The sequence below is a fragment of the Cervus canadensis genome, chromosome 25 (assembly GCF_019320065.1).
Source record: "Cervus canadensis isolate Bull #8, Minnesota chromosome 25, ASM1932006v1, whole genome shotgun sequence".
Lineage (NCBI taxonomy): Eukaryota > Metazoa > Chordata > Mammalia > Artiodactyla > Cervidae > Cervus > Cervus canadensis.
The window spans coordinates 12,299,872-12,322,800 of NC_057410.1; the positions used below are offsets into that span (position 1 = coordinate 12,299,872).

Genomic DNA, 22,929 nt, shown 5'->3' on the forward strand with positions numbered 1-22,929 from the left:
TTTAGATTCCACATATAATGAAAGCGTGCAGTGTTTGTATTCTCTGACTTATTTCACTTCGCATAATGCCCTCTAGGTCTGTCCATATTGTTACAAATGCAAGATTTTGTTCTTTTTTATGGCTGATCTTGTACAGTGTGTGTGTACTCCATCTCTACATCTTTACTCGTGCATTGATGGATACTTGGGTAGCTTTCATATCTTTGCTGTTGTAAATAGCGCTGGAAACATTGAAGTGCATGTGAATTTTTGACTTGGTGCGTTTGGTGTTTCAAGGTATATACCTGGAGTGGAGTTGCTGGATGATCTGGTAGCTCTATTTTTAGTTTTTTGAGGAAGCTCCATGCTGTTTTCTGTAGTGGCTGCGCCACTTTATCGGCCCACCGAGAGTCCAAGGAAGGATTCCCTTTTTTCCACAACCTCACCAACACTTACGTGCTGTCTTGATAATAGCCATTCTGATAGGTGTGAGGTGAGATCTCATTGTGATTTTGATTTTCATTTCCCTGATTAGTGATGTTGAGCATCTTTTCATGGGCTTGTTGGCCATCTGTATGTTGTCTGTAGAGAAATGTCTGTTCAGATCCTCTGCCCATTTTTCAATACGATTGTTTTTATTGAACTCTTTAATCTATTTTGAATTTATTTTTGTGAATGGTGTGAGAGAGTAGGCCAGTTTCTTTTGCGTGTAGTCGTCCAGATTTCTTAACAGCGCTTTTTCAGAATGTCTTATTTTTGGCTGTGCAGGTTCTTGGCTGCCGCACGCGGGCTTTCTCTAGTTGTGGTGAGAGGAGAGTGCTCTGTAGTTACCAGTGCGGTGGCTTCTCTTGCTGAGCACTGGCTCCAGGGCTCGAAGGCTCAGTAGGTGGCTTATGAGCTTAGTTGCCTCGCAGCATGTGGCATCTTCCTGGACCAGGGACTGAACTGGCGTCCCGTGCGTTGCAAGGCAGATTCCTAAGCACTAGACTACCAGGGAAGCCCCCAACACCCCTTATTGAAGTGGTTGTGTTTTTCTCATTGTATATCCTTGCCACTTTGTCATAGATTAATTGACCGTAAGTGTGGGTTTATTTCTGGGCTCTGTATTCTGTTCCATTGACCTATGTGTCTGTTTTTGTGCCAGTACTGTCCTGTTACGATAACTATAGCATTATTGTATGGTTTGAACCAGGGAGTGTGAGGCCCCCAGCTTTCTTCTTTTTCCTCAAGACTGTTCTGGCTGTTCAGGGCGTGCCTGTTCTCAGTGAAAAATACCATTTTGGCTGTTCAGGGTGTCTGTCTGTGTGTGTGTGTGCTCAATGAAAAATACCATTTTGTGTGTGTGTGGTGTGTGTGTATTTTCTCATACAAGTTTTATAATTAGTTGTAGTTCTGTGGAAAATGCCATTAATATTTTAATAAGGGTTGAATTGACCTGTAGAGTTCCTTTAGTAGTGTATAGTCTTTTTAAACAAATCCTTCCAGTCCGTGAACACGGTGTATCTTTTCCATTTATCTGTATCATCTTCAGTTTCTTTTATTGATGTCCTATAGTTTCCCAGTACAAAGTCTTTAACCTCCACAGTCACATTAGTCTTAAATATTTTATTCCTTTTGGTGCAGTTCTAAATGGGGTTGTTTCTTAATTTCTCTTTCTAATGGTTTGTTGTTAGTGTATAGAAATGCAACAGGTGTCTGTATATTGATTTTTGTCTCTGGCAGCTTTACCAAATTCATTGAGCTATAGTAGTTTCTGTGGGCGTCTTGAGAATTTTCTCTGGTGTGCTCTGCAGCTTGCAAGATCTTTGTTCCCTGACCAGGAATCCAAACCCGGGCCCCCAAATCCTCACCACTAGACTGCTAGGGAATTCCCAGAATCTTCTGTGTATAGTATCATGTCATCTGTAAACAGTGACAGTTTACTTTTTTTGCAATTTGGATTCTTTCTATTTCTTTTTCCTACCTGATTGCTATGACTAGGACTTCCAAGAATATCTTGAATGAAAGTGGCAGGAGTGGGCATCACTGTCTTGTTCCTGTTAGAGAAGATGCTTTCGCCTTTTCACCACTGAGTATGATGTTAGCTGTGGGCTTGTCAATTATGGCCTTTATTGTTTTGAGGTATGTTCCCTCTATACCACTTTGTTGAGTTTCTATCATAAATGGATGTTGAATCTTGTCATATTTTTCTACATCTGTTGAGATGATCATATGATTTTTGTTCCTCAGTTTGTTAATCTGTATCCCTTTGATTAATTTGCCAATATTAGTCCATCCCTGGGATAAATGACATTTGATCTTGGTGTATGATCCTTTTAATGAATTGTTTATTCTGTCTTGCTAATATTTTGTTAAGTTTTGCATGTGTGTTCATCAGTGATATTGACCTGTAAATTTCTTTTTCAGTGTTATCTTAGGTTTTGGTAACAGGGTGATACTGGTCTTGTAGAATGAGTTTGGAAATGTTGCTTCCTCTCCAGTTTTTTGAAATAGCTTGAGAAGGATAGGTGTTAACTCTTCTCTGGATGATAGAATTCACCTGGGAAGCAGTCTGGTCCTGAACTCCGTTTTCTGAAAGTTGTTCTATTCCTGGTTCATGGTTATTCCTGCTAATTGGTTTGTTCACATTTTTATTTGTTCTTAGTTCAGTCTGAGGAGATTGTACATTTCTAGGAATTTATCATTTCTTTGAGGTTGTCCATTTATCAGTATATAATTATTTGTTGTAATCTCATGATCCTTTGTAATTCTGTGGTGTCAATTGTAACTTTCCCCTTTTCATTTCTGATTTTATTGATTTGGGCTCTCTTTTGTTGTTGAGTCTGGTTAATCTTATCTTTTCAGAGAACCAGCTCTTAGTTTCATTAATCTCTTGTTTTTTAAATCTCTGTCTCTTTTATTTCTGCTCTAATCTTTTATTTCCTTTCCTTCTGCTCACTTTTTTTTTTTCTTTCCTGAGATAGGCCTGTAGCACTATAAACTTTTCTCTTAGAACTGCTTTTGCTGCATCCCATAGATTTTGGATTGTTTTGTTTTTGTTTTCATGTCCAGGTATTTTTGAGTTCCTTTTTTTGTTGGTATCTTCAGTGATCCATTGATTGTTTAGTAGCATATCGTTTAGTGTCACATTTACAGTTAATGTGATTACTGATAGGGACTTGGGGCCGTTTTGTTAATTGTTTTGAAATGTTTGTGTGGTTTTTTTTTTTTTTTTGCAGTTTTTTTTTTCCCTTGTATTTATTTTCTAGTCTCCTCACATTGTAGTCAGAAAAGATGATATGATTTCAGTTTTGTTAAATTTATGGAAACTTGTTTTGTGGTGTCTCCCACGTCCCTTAGTATGTATTACTCTGTTTCTCCCTTTGTGTCTGTTAATCATTGCTTTATGTGCTTAGGTGCCCCAGAGTTCCGCGCATTTACTACTGTTAATGCCTTCTTAGGTTTGTCCCTTTATCATTATGTATTGTCCTTAGTCTCTTGTGAGAGTCTTTTCAAGCTTATTCTGTCTGATATAAGTATTGCTTCCTCATTCCCCCCACCCCCGTTTTCACGGAATGCTGTTTTCCCATGTACTTACTTCCTGTTTCCTCAGATTTGAAACAGGCCTCAGGCAGCGTGTATATTGGTGGTGTTTCCGTATCTGTTCAGCCATTCTGTGTCTTTTGACTGGAGCATTTAGTTCTTTTACCTTTAATGTGATTTTTAATAGGTATGTACTTAATGCCATTTTGTTAATTGTTTGAGGGTTTTATAGTTTTTGGCCCTAGTTCTCTTCCCTTGTGATTTGAAGACTCTTTAATATTATGTTTTAATTCCTTTTTTCTGTGTATCTATTACAGGTTTTTGGTTTTCTGATAACCATAAAGTTATCTATCTTCCTTCCTGCCTATTATTTTAAGTTGCTGATCTCTTCAGTTCAAAGACATTTTAACAATCCTGGCATTTTTACTGACCGTTTCCCCCCCTGTTTACTGTTTTTGATGTCATATTATACATCTTTTTTTCTGTACCCCCCTAACTACTTATTGTGGATATAGGCAATTTTACTATTGATAATTTTGTCTTTTAATCTTGTTACTTTATAAATTTGCCTTTACCAGTGAGATTTTTTTTTCCTTTTGTAATTTTTATTTTTCTAGTTGTGCCCCGCCCCCTAGCCTGCCCCCCTTAGGAAGTCTGTTTAACGTTTCTTGTAAGCTGGTTTGGTAGTACTGAACTCTTAGCTTTTGCTTGTCTGTAACATGCTTGATCTCTCCATCAAATTTGAGTGAAAGCCTTGCCAGGTTTTTTGTGTGTATGTGTGTGTGTGTTTTTCCCCTTCCTCCCAATACCATAATATTGTATATTAGACAATGTATACTTTAAGTATATTGTGCCATTCCCTTCTCACCTGCAGAGTTTCTGCTGAAAAGTCAGCTGATAGCCTTATGGGAGTTCCCTTGTTCTTAACTAGTTGCTTTTGCTTTGTAGCTTTAATATTCTTTAACTTTTGCGTTGGTGTGGTCTTCTTTGAGTTTGAGACGCTCTTGGCTTCCTGGACCTGGATGTCTGTTTCCTAGCTTAGGGAAGCTTTTAGCTATTATGTCCTCAGATGGATTCTCTGTCCTTTCCTCCCTTCTTCTGAGACTCCTGTGATGTGAATGTCGCTCCACTAGATGCTCTCCCTCAGGTCTCTTAAACTCATTTTCTTTCTTTTTTTAAAATTGAAATATAGTTGATGCACAATGTAAGTTTCAGGGATAGAACAGTGATTCACAATTTTCAAAGATTATGTCCTATTTATAGTTACAAAATATTGGCTATATTCTCTGTATATATCCTTGTAACATTTTATACATTGTGGTTTGTACCTCTTAATCTTCTACCCCTATCTTGCCCTCCCCTCTCCCTTTTCCCCTCGCCCCTCTGGTAAACACTAGCTTGTTTTCTATATGTTTCTTTTTGTTATATTCACAAGTTTTATTTTTTAAACTCCCCATATAAGTGATAGCATACATTATTTTGGCTTTCTCTGACTTACTTTACTAAACATAACACGGTTCACGTCCATTCATGTTGTTGCAAACAGCAGAGTTTCATTCTCTTATGGCTAAGTAGTATTCCATTGTGCGTATGTGTGTGTGAGTACACACCATATCTTACCTGTCCATTTGTTGATGGACACTTGGGTTGCTTCCATACCTTGGCTATTGTGATAATGTTGCTGTGAACACTGGTGTCCTCATTTCTTTTTGTTTGCTTGCTCTTTATGTTCCACTCCAGTGATTCCCACTGCTGTCTTCTAGCTTGTGGAACCACTCCTCTGTATTGTCTAGTGTACTATTGATTCCTTCTAGTGTATTTTTTATTTCAGTTACTATATTCTTCATCTCTGGCTCTTCTTTATATTTTATAATTCTTTGTTAAGACTGTCTAACGTTTTGCTCTGTTCACCCACAGCACTTTGTCTCGGGTACGGAACATCATTGTGACCACTACCTGGTGACTAGGGCTGTATGCCGCAGGCGTGCCCCCCTTTGTGCCTGAACTGTTCTGTTGTGGTGAGCTGATTACTGTGCGCCATCTGATGGATGCGGCTGGCCCAAGCCCAGCTGGTTTCCAGGCCTTGCCTTGTGCAGAGGCTGCCATTTGCTGGTGGGCGGGGCTTTGGGGGATCCTGGGCTCCAGCTAGTCCACCAGTGGGGTGAGCAGAGTGGCGTGGGGGGTCGTGGGGAATGAGAGGGTTGAGTGTGTCCCAGATCTAATGTTGGCTTGTGGGCGGGGCCAGTTGCCAACATAGCTGGCTGCCAGGTCTGAGGTGTGGTGTTGGCTCACTGGTGAATGAATGGGCCTGGATCCTGGGGCAGCTGGCTAAGGGTTACACGGTGTCTTGGAGTTGGTGTCTGCCTGCTGGTGGGTGGGACTGGGGCTTCCTGGGGCTGGTGGTGTCTTGCAGGGAGACCGTGCTGGAGCTAATGCCAACTCACTGGTGGGCAGAACTGGGTTCCCAGGACTCTGGCTGCAAGGCCCCGAAAGTCCTAGAGCTGGTAGTGTTCTGCTGGTAGGTGGGGCTCTTTCCTGGACCAGCTAGCTGCGGGTCCCACGGCATCCCAGAGCTGGTTTTAGCCTGCTGCTGGGCAGGCTTGTGCCCAATGGGTCCTGCGGCAGGTGCAGGCCTCCTGGTAGGTGGGCTGGGTCTTGATATGGTAGGGTGCAGGGTTGAAGTAGTCCCAGGTCTGCTATCTGCTTGGTGGTGGGCAGGGCCAAGGCCCAGGGTGTCTTGGGGCTAATGCTGATGCACTGGGAGGCAGATCCAGGACCTGAGGTCTTTAGCCCAGGGTCCTGGGGGTCCCAGAGTTGATGTTTTGTCCTGCTGGTGGGTGGAGTGGTGCCCATAGGATCCTGGGTCTACCCCCTGATGGGTGAGCTTGGTCCCGTGAGTAGGGCCCATTGGTGGACCCAACCAGGGTCTGAGCCCTCTGGTAGAGATAGCCAGGTCCTGGGTTGACTGTGGGCTCAGGGGGTCATAAGGCAGCAGGCCTGTTGTTGGTGGGACTCTTGCTCCACCTGGTTAGCTGCTTGGCCTGGGCATCCCAATACTGATGCCAACATCAGGCTGGTGGGAGGGGCTGGATCCTGAGGCGAATACTAGAGAGAGGACTCCAAAATGGCACTTGCCAGCACCCGTGTTCATGTGATAGAACAAGCTCCCAAAGATAGTTGTGCCAGTGTCTGTGTCCCCAGGAGAAGCTGCAGTTGCCGCCTGCCTCACCAGGAGACTCCCAAGATCAGATGGTGGATCTGACTCAGGCGCCTTTCAAATTACTGCTTCTGGCCTGAGTCCTGGAGTATGTGAGAGTTTGTGTGCATCTTTAAGAGTGGGGTCTCTACTTCCCACAGTCCTCTGGCTCTCCCAGAAGTAAGCCCTGCTGGTCAGATATTCTAAGGGCCCATCCTGGTGCAGGATTCTCTGGGCTGGGGAGCCCACTGTGGAACTTGGACCACTCACTCCATGGGAGAACCTCTGTAGCTTTAATTATCCTCCCATTTGTGGGTCATTCACCTGGGGGTATGAGTTTTAGCTATACTGCATCACCTGCCCTCTTACATATCTTCTTGCATTTCCTTCTCTATATTCTTTTGTTGAAGATATTTGCTGCTAGTCTTCCAGTTTTTTCTCATCAGTAGTTTCCCTGTTGTAATTTTGGTGTGCCTGTGGGAGGAGGTGAGCTCAGGGTCTTCCTACCCTGCTATTTTGGCCACTCCATTATAATGAGTCTTGTTAAAAATTATATTTGAGTATCGCCTATTTGGGTAATCAGAGGCACTAGTGGAAATACGCTGCTGCTTTTAGAATGGCCATGCCTGCCCACTATGGAAGTACACATATCTGGGCAGCGTGACCCAGTTGGGAGCTTGTAAGGCATGGAATAAGGCCAACTTGAGAATAATGACACAATTTAGTAGGGCCACGAAATGCCGTGGTCTCCCTATCTTGTTCATTTGTGTTACCATATGGCAGGCTGGCTTAAGTAGTTTCTCAACAAGTGGTACTTCTGAACAGTCTGAAAGGGATGTAGCAAGGGCATGGATGGGACTAGGATTAGCTACCCTGTCCCTTGTCAGCATGAAAGGTGCTGTTGTAATTGCATCTGACTTCTGTGTGTTGTCTGTGAACCTAAATTCCATGAGGCGAAGAATGTCTCCTTGACTGTGATATACATACAAGTGCTTAATAAGAGTTTATTGATATTGAATGAGTCTAAGCACTGGGACGTGAGTCTTGAAGCTGGCTTTAAAGCAGGAGATTGTGGGTCCCAAAGGCAAACCAAGGTTAGCTGTTGGCATAACTTAGTTTAGGTTTTTAACTTTGTTGTTCAGCTGTTAAGTCTGATTTTTTATTTTTAAATTTGTTGTTCAGTTGCTAAGTTGCTAATGCAGGGTTGATTTCTTTTAGGATTGACTGGTTTGATCTCCTTGCTGTCCATGAGACTCTCAAGAGTCTTTTTCAGCACCACAATTTGAAAGCATTTGTTCTTTGGCGCTCAGCCTTCTTTATGGTCCAACTCTCACATCCATACATGACTACTGGAAAAACCATGTTCTTCAGTCACTGTGTCCAACTCTTTGTGACCCCATGAAATGCAGCACGCTAGGCTTTTCTGTCCATCACTGTCTCCCTGAGATTCCTCAAACTCATGTCCATTGAGTCAGTGATGCCATCTAACGAGTTCATCCTCTGTCACTCCCTTCTCTTGCCCTAAATTTTTCCCAGGATCAGGGTCTTTTCAGTTAGTCAGCTCTTTGCATCAGGTGGCCAAAGTATTGAAGCTTCAGCATCAGTTCAGTTCAGTAGCTCAGTTGTGTCCAACTCTTTGCAACCCCATGGACTGCAGCACACCAGGTCTCCCTGTCCATCATCAACTCCCGGAGTTTACCCAAACTCATGTCCATTGAGTCAGTGATGCTATCCAACCATCTCATCCTCTGTCATCCCCTTCTCCTCCTGCCTTCAATTTTTCCCAGCATCAGGGTCTTTTCCAGTGAGTCAAGTCTTCGCATCAGGTGGCCAGAGTATTAGAGTTTCAGCTTCAGGATCAGTCTTTCCAATGAACACTCAGGACTGGTCTCCTTTAGGATAGTTGGTTGGATCTCCTTGCAGTCCGAGGGACTCAAGAGTCTTCTCCAACACCACAGTTCAAAAGCATCAATTCTTTGGCACTAAGCTTTCTTTATAGTCCAACTCTCACATCCATACATGACTACTGGAAAAAACCATAGCCTTGACTAGACAGACCTTTGCTGGCAAAGTATAATGTCTCTGCTTTTTAACATGCTGTCTAGGTTGGTCATAAATTTCCTTCCAAGGAGTAAGCATCTTTTAATTTCATGGCTGCAGTCATCATCTGCAGTGATTTTGGAGCCCAAAAAAACTTAAGTCTGCCACTGTTTCCACTGTTTCCCCGTCTATTTCCCATGAAGTGATGGGATTGGATGCCATGATCTTAGTCTTCTGAATGTTGAACTTTAAGCCAACTTTTTCACTCTCCTCTTTCACTTTCATCAAGAGGCTCTCTAGTTCTTCACTTTCTGCCGTAAGGGTGGAGTCATCTGCATATCTGCGGTTATTGATATTTTTCCTGGCAATCTTAATTCCAGCTTGTGTTCCATCCAGCCCAGCATTTCTCATGATGTACTCTGCATATAAGTTAAAGAAGCAGGGTGACAATATACAGCCTTGACGTATTCCTTTTCCTATATGGAACCATTCTGTTGTTCCATGTCCAGTTCTGTTGCTTCCTGATTTGCATACCGATTCTTAAGAGGCAGGTCAGCATCAGTCCTTCCGATGAATATTCAGGGTTGATTTCCTTTAGGATTGACTGGTTTGATCTCCTTGCTGTCCAAAAGACTCTTAAGAGTCTTCTTCAGCATCACAGTTTGAGGGTGTCAGTTGTTCAGTGCTCAGCTGCCTTTATGGTCCAACTCTCACATCCATACGTGACTACTGGAAAAACCATAACTTTGACTATATGGACCTTTGTAAAAGGCTTTGGCATAGTCAATGAATCAGAAGTAGGTGGATTTGGTGAATTCCCTTGTGTTTTCTATGTTCCAGCTTATGCTGGCAATCTGAAGGGCATGTCCCTGCTAGTTAGGGCCTGACGAAATGTGGTCCACTGGAGAAGGGAATGGCAAACCACTTCAGTATTCTTGCTTTAAGAACCCCACAAACAGTATGAAAAGGAAAAACCATGGATTTGGTTTACGTATAGACCTCTGTTGGGAAATTGATGTCTCTGCTTTTTAATAAGCTATCTAGGTTTGTCATAACTTTTCTTCCAAGGAGCAAATGTCTTTTAATTTCATGGCTGCAGTCACCATCCATAGTGATTTTAGAAGCCAAGAAAATAAACTCTGTCACTGTTTTCACTTTTTCAACCCTTTTATTTGTCATGAAGTGATGGGACCGAATGCCATGATCTTTGTTTTTTGACTGTTGTTTTAAGCCAGCTTTTTCACTCTCCTCTTTCATCATCAGGAGGCTCTTTAATTTCTCTTTGGTTTCTGCCATTAAGGTGGTGTCATCTGCATATCTGAGGTTATTGATATTTCTCCTGGCAATCTTGATTCCAGTTTGTGCTTCATCCAGCCCAGCATTTCTCATGATGTACTCTGCATATAAGTTAAATAAGCAGGGTGACAATATACAGCTTTGTATTCCTTTCCCAATTCTGAACCAGTCCATCCCATGTCCAGTTCTAACTGTTGCTTCTTGACCTGCATACAGATTTCTCAGGAGACAGGTAAGGTGGTCTGGTATTCCCATCTCTAAGAATTTTCCAGTTTATTATGATCCACAGTTAAAGGCTTTTGTGTAGTCAATGAAGCAGAAGTAGATTTCTTTGGGAATTCCCTTGCTTTTTCTATGACCCAGCAGATGTTGGCAATTTGATCTCTGGTTGCCCTGCCTTTTCTAAATCCAGCTTGTACATCTGGAAGTTCTTGGTTCATGTAGTGTAGAAACCTAGCTTCAAGGATTTTGAGCATTACTTTGCTAGCATGTGAAATCAATTAATTGTATGGTAGTTTGAACATTCTTTGGCGTTGCCCTTCTGTGGGAATGGAATGAAAACTTACTGGTCCCATGGCCACTGCTGTGTTTTCCAAATTTGCTGATATATTGAGTACAGCTCTTTAACGTCATCATTTTTTAGGATTTTAAGTAGCTCAGCTGAAATTCCATCACCTCCACTAGCTTTGTTCATAGGAATGCTTCTTAAGGCCCACTTGACTTCACACTCCAGGATGTCTGGCACTAGGTGAGTACTTTTAATAAATGTTTTAAAGCTACTGATTAGATCTGTAGGTTCATGACAGTAACTGCAAATATTCATTGTATTGTGAAAAGGTGATGGTTGCATTTTCTGGTTATTTGGATTCTGAATTGTGTTTTTTTTGTTTACTAAATTTTTTTATTTACTAAAAATTATTTTTTAGTAATACTTATTTTCAAAAATTATATTTTAGTAATTTCTTTAAAAACTTGTTTAAAAGTTTGTGGCCATATTGTCTATCACACAGACAGTTTTCAATAATATAGGGAATTTTTGACATTTACAAATACTGCTTTAAAAAGATAAATATCTGAAAGCACAGCACGTTTAGAAGTTGCTCAGAAGTGTTTAATATAATGGCAAATTGTATAATGAACTATTAACAGGAACTAGCAAAGAGAAACAGAAAATAGAACAAGGGCAGTGTGAAGTGACAAGCAATTGTGAGAGTCCCCATGTGGTTAGTAGTTTACTACTATGAAATGCATGTGAAATTATATATTAAAATATTATTACAATATTATTATTTTGGATAAGAGCACCATAATTGATTGTTTTTAGGAGCGTGGTGATCCTAAAACATCCTTGAATTCTTACCATTCTCTTCTAAAACTCTCCTTTATAAATTCCTGTTTTAAAAAATTGATCAATGTTACCTTCTGTCTCTCTCAGCATGGCTTACAAGGTCTTGGTTCCTCCACCGGGGATGGAACCTGGGTCCCTGGCAGTGAAAGCAGGGAGTCTTAACTGCTGGACCACCAGGGAATTCCCAATGTTGCCCTCTCTCCCTGTTTCAGTCCTACAGATCTGCCTTCAGAATACAACTATTTAGATGTTCATCCAACCACTTAAGGTCATCTTATCAAAATATCTTTCATATTCTAAATTTCAAAATTTCAACCTTTTCAGAAGTTTTTTTTTTACTATCATGTTAGGTGGATTTCATTTATTTCTCAGTTAAGTTTCAGTATTTTTATATGCTTATTTTTGGTTCACACCTTCCCAGCCCACATCCTGTACTAGGCCTTCCTCTAAGATCACAGTAACATCTGCCTAGATTGACCTCACCACATTTTTTTTTTCACCACATTTTTAAAAAAATTCATTTATAGATAATTTACAGATATCTTCATGTCGCTTCCCTGATTTAAATATTGAAAAAAAACCTTCAATAATTTTACTGCTTGTTACACATTATCTCAGATGTTTGCCCAATCATTTTAGAATTGTAGCGCTCTCTATGAAAGCTTTCTTTTCACCACTCTATTCTCTCAGGTTTCTTGCTGCAACAAAGGTCATTTGCCTCCTGAGTTTCTCATGACTTCATTTTCATCCTAGTGGGGCAGGACAGGCTAAATTCAGATAGCAGATCGGCTACTTACTTGCTTAGTGGCCTTAGAATTAGAGACAATAAATACACAAATCCTGGAATGGAGTCTGGCCAGTGGGAAGGACTTCTTTGAATCATATCCTGCTTGCATCCATTATGACCACAAGTCCACTGAGCTAGATTTGAATTCATCTCACCCCCATTTTTTCGCCTGTGTTGCCTGAGGACTCTACTCCCATTTACATTCACTGCATTGCTGCTTTGTACCCTCTCCACAGCAGATTATAACATCATTTTGGGTTGTCTTCTAACCTCAGGGGCCTCATGTACTGCATCCTGTACACAGCAGGCCTTCAATGAAGGATATCGCTTGGCAGGGAAATCAGCTGTGCAGTTTTCTCAAATTTACAAGAGGAAAAGACAGCTGTTATTGTCCATGCAATACATTATTATTTAAATGACAGAAACATTCTAATGAAACAGTGATCTTAAGTTGATATGGTGTCAGACGTGTAATAGAATAACTTTCCCAGTTAAAAACAGAACATCCCTCTGTATTAATAACTTTTTAAAAAAATCTAGACCATTTTTAAAAGTCTTTATTGAATTTACTACAATATTGCTTTTGTTTTTTTGGCTGCAAGGTATGTGGAATCTTAGCTCCCTGCCCAGGGATTGAACTCACGCCCCTTGCAATGGAAGGCAAATTCTTAACCACTGGACCACCAGGGAAGTCCCTGTATTAATAACTTTTTTCACCTTTTCTCACAATCGTTTGTTTTTCTTTTCTAAGAGACATGTGAGAAGACCAAACCTCTGTAGTTAATTCCTTTAACCACCAGGTGCAAGCACCGCCTTGGGCATTCTCAGAAGGCATCACTAATGGTAGGTAGATCCTAACAGTATGTACAGAATACTCCCAGATTGCTGGACTAGAAAGCAAAGAAATAATACAAATTCTATTACACATTTTGGTCCTGAAATCCTTCACTAGTCACCCTTAAGGGTTTCATGAGATAAACCCTGTGTGTAATAATACTATGCTTTCATGTTGAAGAACATGTCCTTGCCTTGATCAGTTAGGAAAAAATTTAACCTAAGTTAAATCAACTATTATTTTCGTATAAGCTCTGGAAATCTCTGTGAATATGTAAGAATGTGTAGCAATTGCATAAGCTGGTGTTCTGAAATTTGAGGTTCCATTCTTTAAATCAGTCGTATTTCTTTCCCCTGGTGGCTCAGACAGTAAAGAATCTGCCTGCAGTGTGGGAGACCTGGGTTCGATCCCTGGATGGGGAAGATCCCCTGGAGAAGGGAATGGCTATCCTCTCCAGTATTCTTGCCTGGAGAATTCCATGGACAGAGGAGCCTGGTGGGCAACAGTCCATGGGATTGCAAAAGAGTCAAACACAACTGAGTGACTTAACACTTCTTTCATTACAAAAGTAGTAAGTGGAAAATTTCAAAAATAAGTAGGAAAAACGAAAACATACTACCATCCCAAAATGTGGACTAGTACATTTAATTTATTTATCTTTGGCTGTGCTGGATCTTCGCTGCTGTCCTCAGACTTTCTGTAGCTGCGGTGCGTGGGCATCACTCTCTAGCTGCAGTGCTGACGCTGCTCCTCACGGCGGTGGCTTCTCTTGTGGAGCACAGGCTCTAGGGTGTGTGGGCTTCAGTAGTTTCGGCTCCTGGGCTCTAGAGCCCAGGCTTAATAGTTGTGGCACACAGCCTTGGTTGCTCCACAGCATGTGGGATCTTCCCGAATCAGGCATCGAGCCCTGCATTGGCAGGCAGACTCCACCACTCAGCCTCCAGAGAAGCCCCCGGGGCTAATCCTTTTTAGAGTTTACCTTCTTTTACACTTTTTTCCTCTATGTCTATTATTTTAAAACTTAGTTTATTTAAAAATTTTATTTTGCTTTGGAAGGTGTAATAAGAGTAATGAATGCTATTAGGAGCTGCAAATTTTAAGTATCAAAATCTAGGGACTTCTGGGGGTCTGGTGTTTAAGACTCTACACTTTCACTGCAGGGGGTGTGGGTTCAATCCCTGGTTGGGTAACTATGATCTCACCCTGGTTGTGATGCAGCCAGAATTTTTTTAAAGTATCAAAGTCTAGGTAAGATATACCAGGAAACTCCTGCTAAGGGCATTTCTATATAATGAAGTCACTCAGTCATGTCCGACTCTTTGCGACCTCATGGACTTTAGCCTACCAGGCCCGTCCATCCATGGAATTTTCCAAGCAAGAGAACTGGAGTGGGTTGCCATTTACTTCTCCAGAGGATCTTCCCAACCCAGGGATCAAACCCAGGTCTCCAGTGTTGCAGGCAGCCGCTTTACCAGCTGAGCCACCAGGGAAGGTCTTTGCTTTTCCTTTCCTTTTGAAAATAGAAAAACTGTCCCCAATTTATTTTTAAATTGAGACACTTGTCACTTTTTAAAAATTGGTACCTATAAATTAGTTCCTCCTCAGTCTTGTCTCATTTAAACTATTATTTGTTTAGCATGTTCCAGGGGGCATATAGACACTTACGTCCCACTTCTCTGCCGTATGACTAGAAATTCAATGTTAAGAGGTTGCATCAATGAAGGAATGAGGGTTAGGGCTATTAGTTTTCCAGTTCCTAGAAGAGGCAAATTCTTTTTCTGTGTTTCAAAAGCACTTTGAACTCAATAAGACATTATTTAGGACAAAAGGCCCTTCCCTATATTAGCATTTCCCAAAATGTGTTTGGAAATCTGATAAGTCAGTTCTAAGAGATGGTACTAGCCTAAATTATTCAAGAAAAGTTTCCATGGCTGAGTCTGTTGGAGGAATCCACTTTTTTCCTGCATGATTTCTCAGACCCTTTACTACATTAGTGTGCACTGGGAATTTTCCAAAGATTTTTTGTGTATGTGGTATGTTTTTTTGTCTGATTTTTTTTGTGTATTTGATTTTTTGTGTCAGTAGGCATACCTTTCATCTATTATCCGCCCCATGCACAAACTAATTTGGATGAGTATATGTCATATAAGCTTTTCTGGAAGGGCTATCTAGGCTTTGAAGAGTTATTGCAATATTATTGCCTCATAAAAGGTCATTAGATTTGGTCTTTCCCAGGCTTTATTTGATGACAATCAGTTCTTTCTGGTCTGTGGACTTTGTACACTGGTGTAAGTATGTGTTTTCAAAGTAACGTAATGGAAAGAAGTGGCACTCATTGTTTATAGGAATATTAATTCTTTATTGAGAATCAGAAATATTCTGATTTTTACTGAATTCAGAGGTAGTCATGGCCCCTACCCAACAAGACTTTATAGTCTTAGACAATTTGTATGTTTTAATTTCTTAATTATAGTACAAAAGAAAGTCACTGAGAAAACTTGTAAAATCATCTTATGCAACATCTATAAAAGGCTATGGAGTAGTTCATATGCAAAAGTATGATAAAACAATTTATGATCAATACAGTACAATATCTGCTTATCAATGATATAATGTAAAAGTCTGTAATGAAGTTAGACTGTCTCCCCAAATTTCTACTTTAGGTGCTGTGAACTTTTTTCTCTTGAACCATAATTTTCTCCCCTTCCACCCAGTCTAAATCAGTCATAAAATAGGCATCAACTGTATTATGACTGTGTAGAATAAGAACCAAATTTCTCAATAAGCAACTTTCCCTGTTACAGTGAGACAATAAGCTATGTTCATTTTTCTATATTCCCTAGGACTGCGCGACCAATAGCTCAAGTCTTGATAAATTAAGCACTAAAATCAACACTGACACTTAATCTGTAGAGACTTTTTTCTAAAACACTCCCCACCATTTAAATCCATTCATGTTAATATTTATTATAATAAGGAGGTACATGAGAAAAAGCTAACTTCATGAACATTTTCTTAAATATTATAAATGGTCATTCTAGCTAGCCAGTGTTTCAGCTTTCAGGCCAATTCTGTTTATTGGTCTTTGATAAGTTATACAGCCTTTAAAATATTTATGCCTCTCGAGTGTTAACTATCCTTCTTCCACCTGGGCAATACCCAGTAGTGGCACCAGAGTGTGGCATCTGACACCACTGTGGCTGGTCATCATAGAATCACAGTCAAGCAAAGAAACGGAACATTTTACAGGTAAGGAAGCTGAACATTGGGTGGGCTGGATCTTGGGGCTCCTGCCTTCTAATTACCATTTTTATTTTTTTTTACATGTGCTATCTTTTCTCCTATCTTGAAAATCTTTGCCGTATTGGTTTCTCTTTAAAAGGAGTTATACCTGAACTTAGAGATTCTGAGGAGCATAACCACCAGCCTAAGAGGGTGGGGAACAGTAGAAAAGGTGTTATGCAGGGGAATGTGGGGATCTGGTTTGTAGTCAGAATTCCATGGTTTGTTTCTCCTTTTGAACAGGTCACTTGATGAGTGGAACATGTAGCTGGGATTCTGCTATACTAAATCCTTGCAGCAAATTTCACTTTCAAGCACAGACAGAGCTGTTGCTACAAAATAAGTACCTCAAACCTGCTTTGAACTAAATTCAGGTTTGGTTTATATTTGGAAATTTTCTAAATGGTTTTGATAAAATTTCTTATTTTGCAAACATTATTTCCTTTAGAGAAAGTTACATTAAGGCTTAAGAACCAAATCAGATCTTGGTTCATGTCCCTTCAAAAATTGCCCTCTTAGAAAAGTTAGAATGCTTAAATGCCTGCTTGATAATTGTTTACAACTTGATAGATTCAATGTATGTAATAAACCAAAATAATTTTCTGCAATATTAATATATACTTTCAAGCATATAACAAATTATTGCTTATTTAAATAAAAATAAAAATATTCAGGTTATTACCAGATTTAAAAGAAGTCTACAAATTTTACTTTAACATGTATGATTTTGTACATGTGGAATCAGCCTGGCACAGAAACAGCTCCTAAATGCCCATGTATCTCCCTTTCATTTGTAGGTCTCAAGCGTGTGCCAAGTCCGGTATAGTTTTTGTTTCCAGATCGTATAGAACTTTCCATTTAAAATAAGAACTAAAGCAACTCACTTTCCATGAGGAATACACAGCACTCAGAAATCTGCTTGCCACAGTTGCTATATTTTTCTGTTTGATAACCACCCGACCCCCTTAACCTAATTCGTACATAGAATGTTTTAAGAATAGCAGTTTGCTGGATCACTTAGTTCATTTATTCAGTTCTTGCCGTGTGCTAGGATTTGAGAATAAATAAATTTTCCAAACAAGTAGACCTTGGTCTCAAAGACCTCACACTCTACCGGATAAAATCCGCCATGGAAGTAGGAGATCATAATACAGTGTGGTAAGTCCCGTAACAGAAGTAATGTGTGTAATTTGGGGAGCAAAGAGGCAGGGCCCTCAGATCAACCGATGGGTCTGTGGGGTGCAGTGAAATTGCGTGAAATGGGACAATGGTCAGCAAAGGTTTCCCAAGGGAATTGAAACCTGAACTGAGGTTTCCTTTTTTTTAAAGGGAATCATCGATCTTTTAAGTTTTACTTGTTTACTCTTAAGAGACTAGTCTTTATTTCTGTTGTAGTTTCACATCAAGTAAGAAAGATGTAATTTACATAGCATGTCTGCCTTGAAACCTTCACTTTGTACTTTATCACAAAGCACCTTATGAAGCATTATTTTAATATATAATAGTTGTTGTCCTTATACATAAAACCTACCATTTTAACCAGTTTGAGTATACAATTCAATGGTATTAAATACTTTACAACGTTGTACAACCATCATCACTATTTTCAGAACTTCCTTACCTTAAACAGAAACTCTGCACCCAATAGACAGCCTTAACTGAGTTTTAAAGGTGGAGTGGGAAAGAAAATGCAGTGGGTCAGAATGGCACTGGCAGACACAGGGAACACACACGGCATTTATGTGTGTAGGAACTACTACTCATAGGTGATTGCTGATTGTTTGAAAGAGACCCCTTTCCCTAGAGCTACATGGAGGTGGCATTTGAAGAGGAGAAGGCTGGGAGCAAGAGACCAGGAAAGCTGTTGCCGTGGTGCAGGTGGGTTATGATGGCCTCAACCTGGTGGTGTTAGTAGCCATGAAGAGAATGTAGCATCAATCAACACAAATAACAATCTTGTTATCTGAAATCTTTGTTATTTGATAACATATGAAAGGAATGATTTCATATTTGAATTTGAATAGTAATAATTTGAATCCTCTCAGATTCCTTTCATATTGTTATTTGATAACAATCTTTATTTGTTGTTTGTTATTGTAAATGAAAGTCAGTGACTGACTGAATAGAGGGGATGAAGGAGCAAGAGGAGGTATTAAGGGTGACTTCCAAGTTTTTAGTTTGGTGCTGTCAGTAACTGAGAGAATGCAGGAGGAAAAGCAGCTCTGGGGAGAAAAGTATGTACAATTTTTCAACATGATGAGTTTGAGGTATCTACGGGTCACATCCAGGTAGATGTGTCCAGTGGGCAGTCAGACCTGAGTCTGAAGTCCGGCCTTTGGGGGTCATCAGCATAACCGAGGTCTGTGGCATCTGGTTTCAGAAAGGCAGCGACCCTTACTTAACCTATTATTTTGGGGGCTCTGTAGACAAATTTGTCATCCCATCAGATCTGTATTTTCTTGGGCTTCTGGGACAGGGTTGCCTATTTTCTCTTACATTTCTTAGAACATTGGCAGAACTTAATATTCCCAGTCCTATATCATTTCTCCCTATACTGAAAATTATATATGGCACTATCTTTTCACACAGGGCACACATGGCAAGGTCTTGCATGTATTAATAATATGCTACATGCTCACTCAGTTGTGTCCGACTCTGCGACCCTTTGGACTGTAGCCCCGCCAAGCTCCTCTGTCCATGGGATTTTTCAGGCAAGAATACTGGAGTGGATTGCCATTTCCTCCTCCAGGGGATCTTCCCGACCCATGTATGTAATAGGTAATCAATAAATATTCATCTTCATTGCTTATATTCAAATGGCTGTCTGTACACAAAATTAGTTCTTTATTTTTTTCCCTTGCAGGAACTTTAGCTTCTCAAGTTTAACTTCTTATAAATTTCTAAGACCACTTCAAGATTAAATGTAAGTGAGCAGTACTTGATGGGCAGGTATTGTCCACGTTAAGACAATCATTCCTTTCATTATCATCATACATTGCTCTTGCAGGATTTGCAAACAAAGATTTCTCTTCTTAGGGAAGCATCATGGAGTTTATCCAATCAAGGTCCCACAGAGGGAGTTAAGAGTTGCAGTAACCTGGATGATTAATCCCTGATTCCAGGTGGTGATGGGGGTTGAGTTTCACATTTTGCTTTATTTAAACAATATGTGAAAAAGAGTCACTAAAAATAAGAACAGACTGGGTTTTGTTGCAGCTGAGTGGCCTTCCAGTTCCCTGTAAAGAGGAATCCTGGGACATAAAGGATTTGATTCTGAGATATGATCCGATTGCCCTCTGAATGGAAGTAAAATATCCTTTTTGAGAGCACTGAAGTTGTGGGATTTGGGGGGAATAGTCACCTCTGTGAGATGTGGGTCATGTCCAGGGACTGTAACCTAAGAGGAAACAAGAAACAGTTATCTGAGTGATTTCAGATGTTTGGTGAAGCCAGCATGGAAAACTCTGATACCCACCACTAAAATGCAGCCTTTATGAAACACAGGTAACAACCTGCCAGGTCTACCCGGGCTAGAGACAGCCTCAGTCCTGCTCGCTGAATGAGCTATCCTAATGATACGGAGTACTGTTGTTAATGCCGTTGCCCAGAATTACAAAGTGAAATAAAGACAGTTCCTTTATCTGGAGATGTCAGAATTCGAAAGCAACAGACTGATTTCTGTCCCCATCATTTATCATGGATTGCAAAGGTAAAAGAGTTGACTGTTTCTCTTTGTCCCAATCTGATTCGGAATCAAGATTATTTATAAGTCAGAAAACTTTTCTCAATTTATTCCATTTTCCTGCAACTGATTTTATATATTTGTGTGTGTGTGTGTGTGTATATATATATATATAAAATGTTACTGCTTCCTTAAAAAGCTTTGATTTTACCCGGTTTTGTCCATGAATCTGAATCTTCAGCTAGATTTATCTTTTTGGTGGAGGAAATGATCAGGAAAATAGCAACAAGTGCTAAACTATGGGCTGTTATTTACTGCGAAATGCTTTCATTATATATGGTAGAGGGAGAAAAGAATGGGGAATAACATTTATATGACCACTAACTAGCATGTATTTAGTTATTCATTTCAGCTTCCACAGTCTTACCTTCCCCTTTTGTCCTAGAGTTAGTAACTAAAGCTGATTTGTGCTGCATTAGTCTAATTGGAAATCAACGATTCCTAACTTTAAATTTTATTATAGTTGATTTACAAGTTTTTAGTTTCAGATGTACAGCAAAGTGAATCTGTTATACGTACACATACATATCCAAGATGTGGCTTATTTATGGGACCACACAAAAACAATTTAGATTCACCGCAAGAAAAACCCTTTTTCTCATATAACGAAAATGTCACAGTAAATAACAGGGGAAAGGGGGCCATTTTTAGGCAAAGATTCATAGTGAGTTGGGTCTTTCCAGCTCTGTTATCTCCTCAGTAGGAGGAGAGACACTCAAGAAAAGGATGAGCACCTCACTCCAAGTGTGCTGGGCACTTTGGGGATCACCTATGGAGCAGGAGTTTTTAATCCTACAGTTTTACGAACTGAAAATCATGCCTTTTTTTATGTCCTAAAGACAAAGTACCTACAAAGCCGGTTTTTACTACAGAATAAGTGACTACCTTCTCAGGAATGGCTCTGTATGGCATGTCTGCTATGGCTGTCATTAGACCTACTAAATAAACTAGATATAACTTGACATTCTAGATAAAGCCACATTAAAAAGGAAGAGGCACAATCTGGCCTACTAAATCAGCTACTTATTCATTTAGTTCATTTGCATAAACCCACTTGGCCTCAAACTAAGCCATGGCTCCTTACAGAAGAAAAGCCTTAGAAACATTCATCTAAATAGAATTAAAATCTGGAATTTTACTTGCATTGATTGAAAACTCACCATCATCTGCTTATGAGAAGGCTGCAAAAATATGTGTCACTTAATATACTGGTAAACTTTGTGGATCAAATTTTAACTGTAATGAATTCTAAGGAATTTGTGTCCCAACCAGTTTTTTAATAGAAGAAATTATGGTTCATGGAATAGGTGTTAAATTGGTATTTCATGAACCTTGGAAGAACTTTGACTATGTTGGTGGTTGTTATAGGGTTTGTTCTGTTTTTTATCACGAGAAATGTGATTTGGCTTCTATTTTAAAAATTTCCAGTTGGGGAAAAAACATGATTTTGAGTTTGTTTTTACTATTGCCACGTTACCCACTCCCTCTGACAGATGCAGATCTGACATTGACTTTTTATTCTGTCCTGATGTATCTCCTTTTACACATTCCAGACTTATTTTAGATTCTTTCTAGGTGAGTAAGTATTGAGTTCTATAGTATTTTAATAACAGTAACTAGCATTGTATACTTACCTCTATTACATAGGATCCAGGCAAGAGGAGGAGGTAATACTCTCCAAATTTGTTGGTTCTGTAGGGGCAGATATGTTTTCTGTCTTGGACTTCTACAGTTACATTGGATAATGGAGTCTCATTCTGATCAAAAACTCGGCCCTTTACACCTGCAAGACAAAAAAAGAATTAAGTGTTAATACCACATTTTATGGCATAAGAAAAAAATTCTTATAATTGTTTAAGAAAAATAAGTCCAATATTTATTAGCTATCTTGAGTTAATAGAGTATTTGAGAAGTGATGGTAAACTTAAAAAAATTGAGATATAATAAAAATATATTAGCTTCAGGTATACCACATGGCTAAATATATGTATGTACTGTGAAATATCCACCAAAATATGCTCAGTTAACATAGTTACACTTTTTTCCTGTAATGATAACTTTTCTTATCAAATTTCAAGTATATACAATACAGTATTAACTATATTTACCACGCTGTACACTGCCCCCCCAGGACTTACTTAAACATATCACATTTTCTGTATCTACTTATCCATCTGATTAAGTTGCTTCCATTTCTTTTGGATAAATACCCTTAAGTAGAATTACTGGATCATATAGTAGTTCTATTTCTAGTTTTTCTTAGAAGATCCATACTGTTTCCCTAGTGCTGCACCAACTTACATTCCAATCAATAGTGCAGAAGGGTTCTCTCCCCTCCACATCCTTGCCAACACTTGTTACTTCTTGTCTTTTGACAACAGCCGTTCTAACAGGGGTAAGGTGATATCTCTTATTTGTCTTTAACTTTTGACATATTAATTACAATATGTCTTGATGTGGGTCTCTTTTGGTTTATCTTATTTGGAATTCTCCAGGCTTCCTTGATCTGGATGTCTCCTTCCTTCTAGGAAGTTCCAGGTTAGGGAACTTTTCAGCCTTTTTTCCCTTCAAGTAAGTTTTCTCTTTCTCCATATATTGGAGACCCCTATAATGGGACCCCTATAATGTAAATGTTGGTCTGCTTGATGTTGTCCCATAAGTTCTTTAAGCCGTCTTCACTCTTTTTCATTTTATTTTTGCTGCTCTGATAGGACAATGGAATTCATCCAGTCTTTGGATTTACATACCTTTCTCCTATCTCATCTGGTGTGTTATTGAACCCCTCTACTGTATTTTTCAGCTCCATGACTTCTATTTGGTACTTTCTTATATTTTCTTTCTGTTGAAATTATTTTGTTCATGCACAGTTCTGCTGAACTCAGCATCTTTATGACCACTATTT

The 22,929-nt window shown here is 39.6% G+C and overlaps 1 protein-coding gene across 2 annotated transcripts in view; it reads right to left on the bottom strand.

Annotated features, from left to right (window-relative positions):
• Positions 1–15,341: 15,341 nt before the first annotated feature.
• CPM (carboxypeptidase M) overlaps positions 15,342–22,929 on the bottom strand; it is a 71,981-nt gene continuing 64,393 nt past the window's right edge. For both annotated transcript variants that reach the window (XM_043446595.1, XM_043446596.1), the window contains 2 exons: positions 21,662–21,810; positions 15,342–19,682 (listed from right to left, as the gene is read on the bottom strand). In XM_043446595.1, coding sequence (XP_043302530.1) covers positions 19,440–19,682; positions 21,662–21,810 — 392 coding nt within the window. In that variant the 3' untranslated portion in view covers positions 15,342–19,439. The remainder of the gene's footprint in view (positions 19,683–21,661; positions 21,811–22,929) is intronic.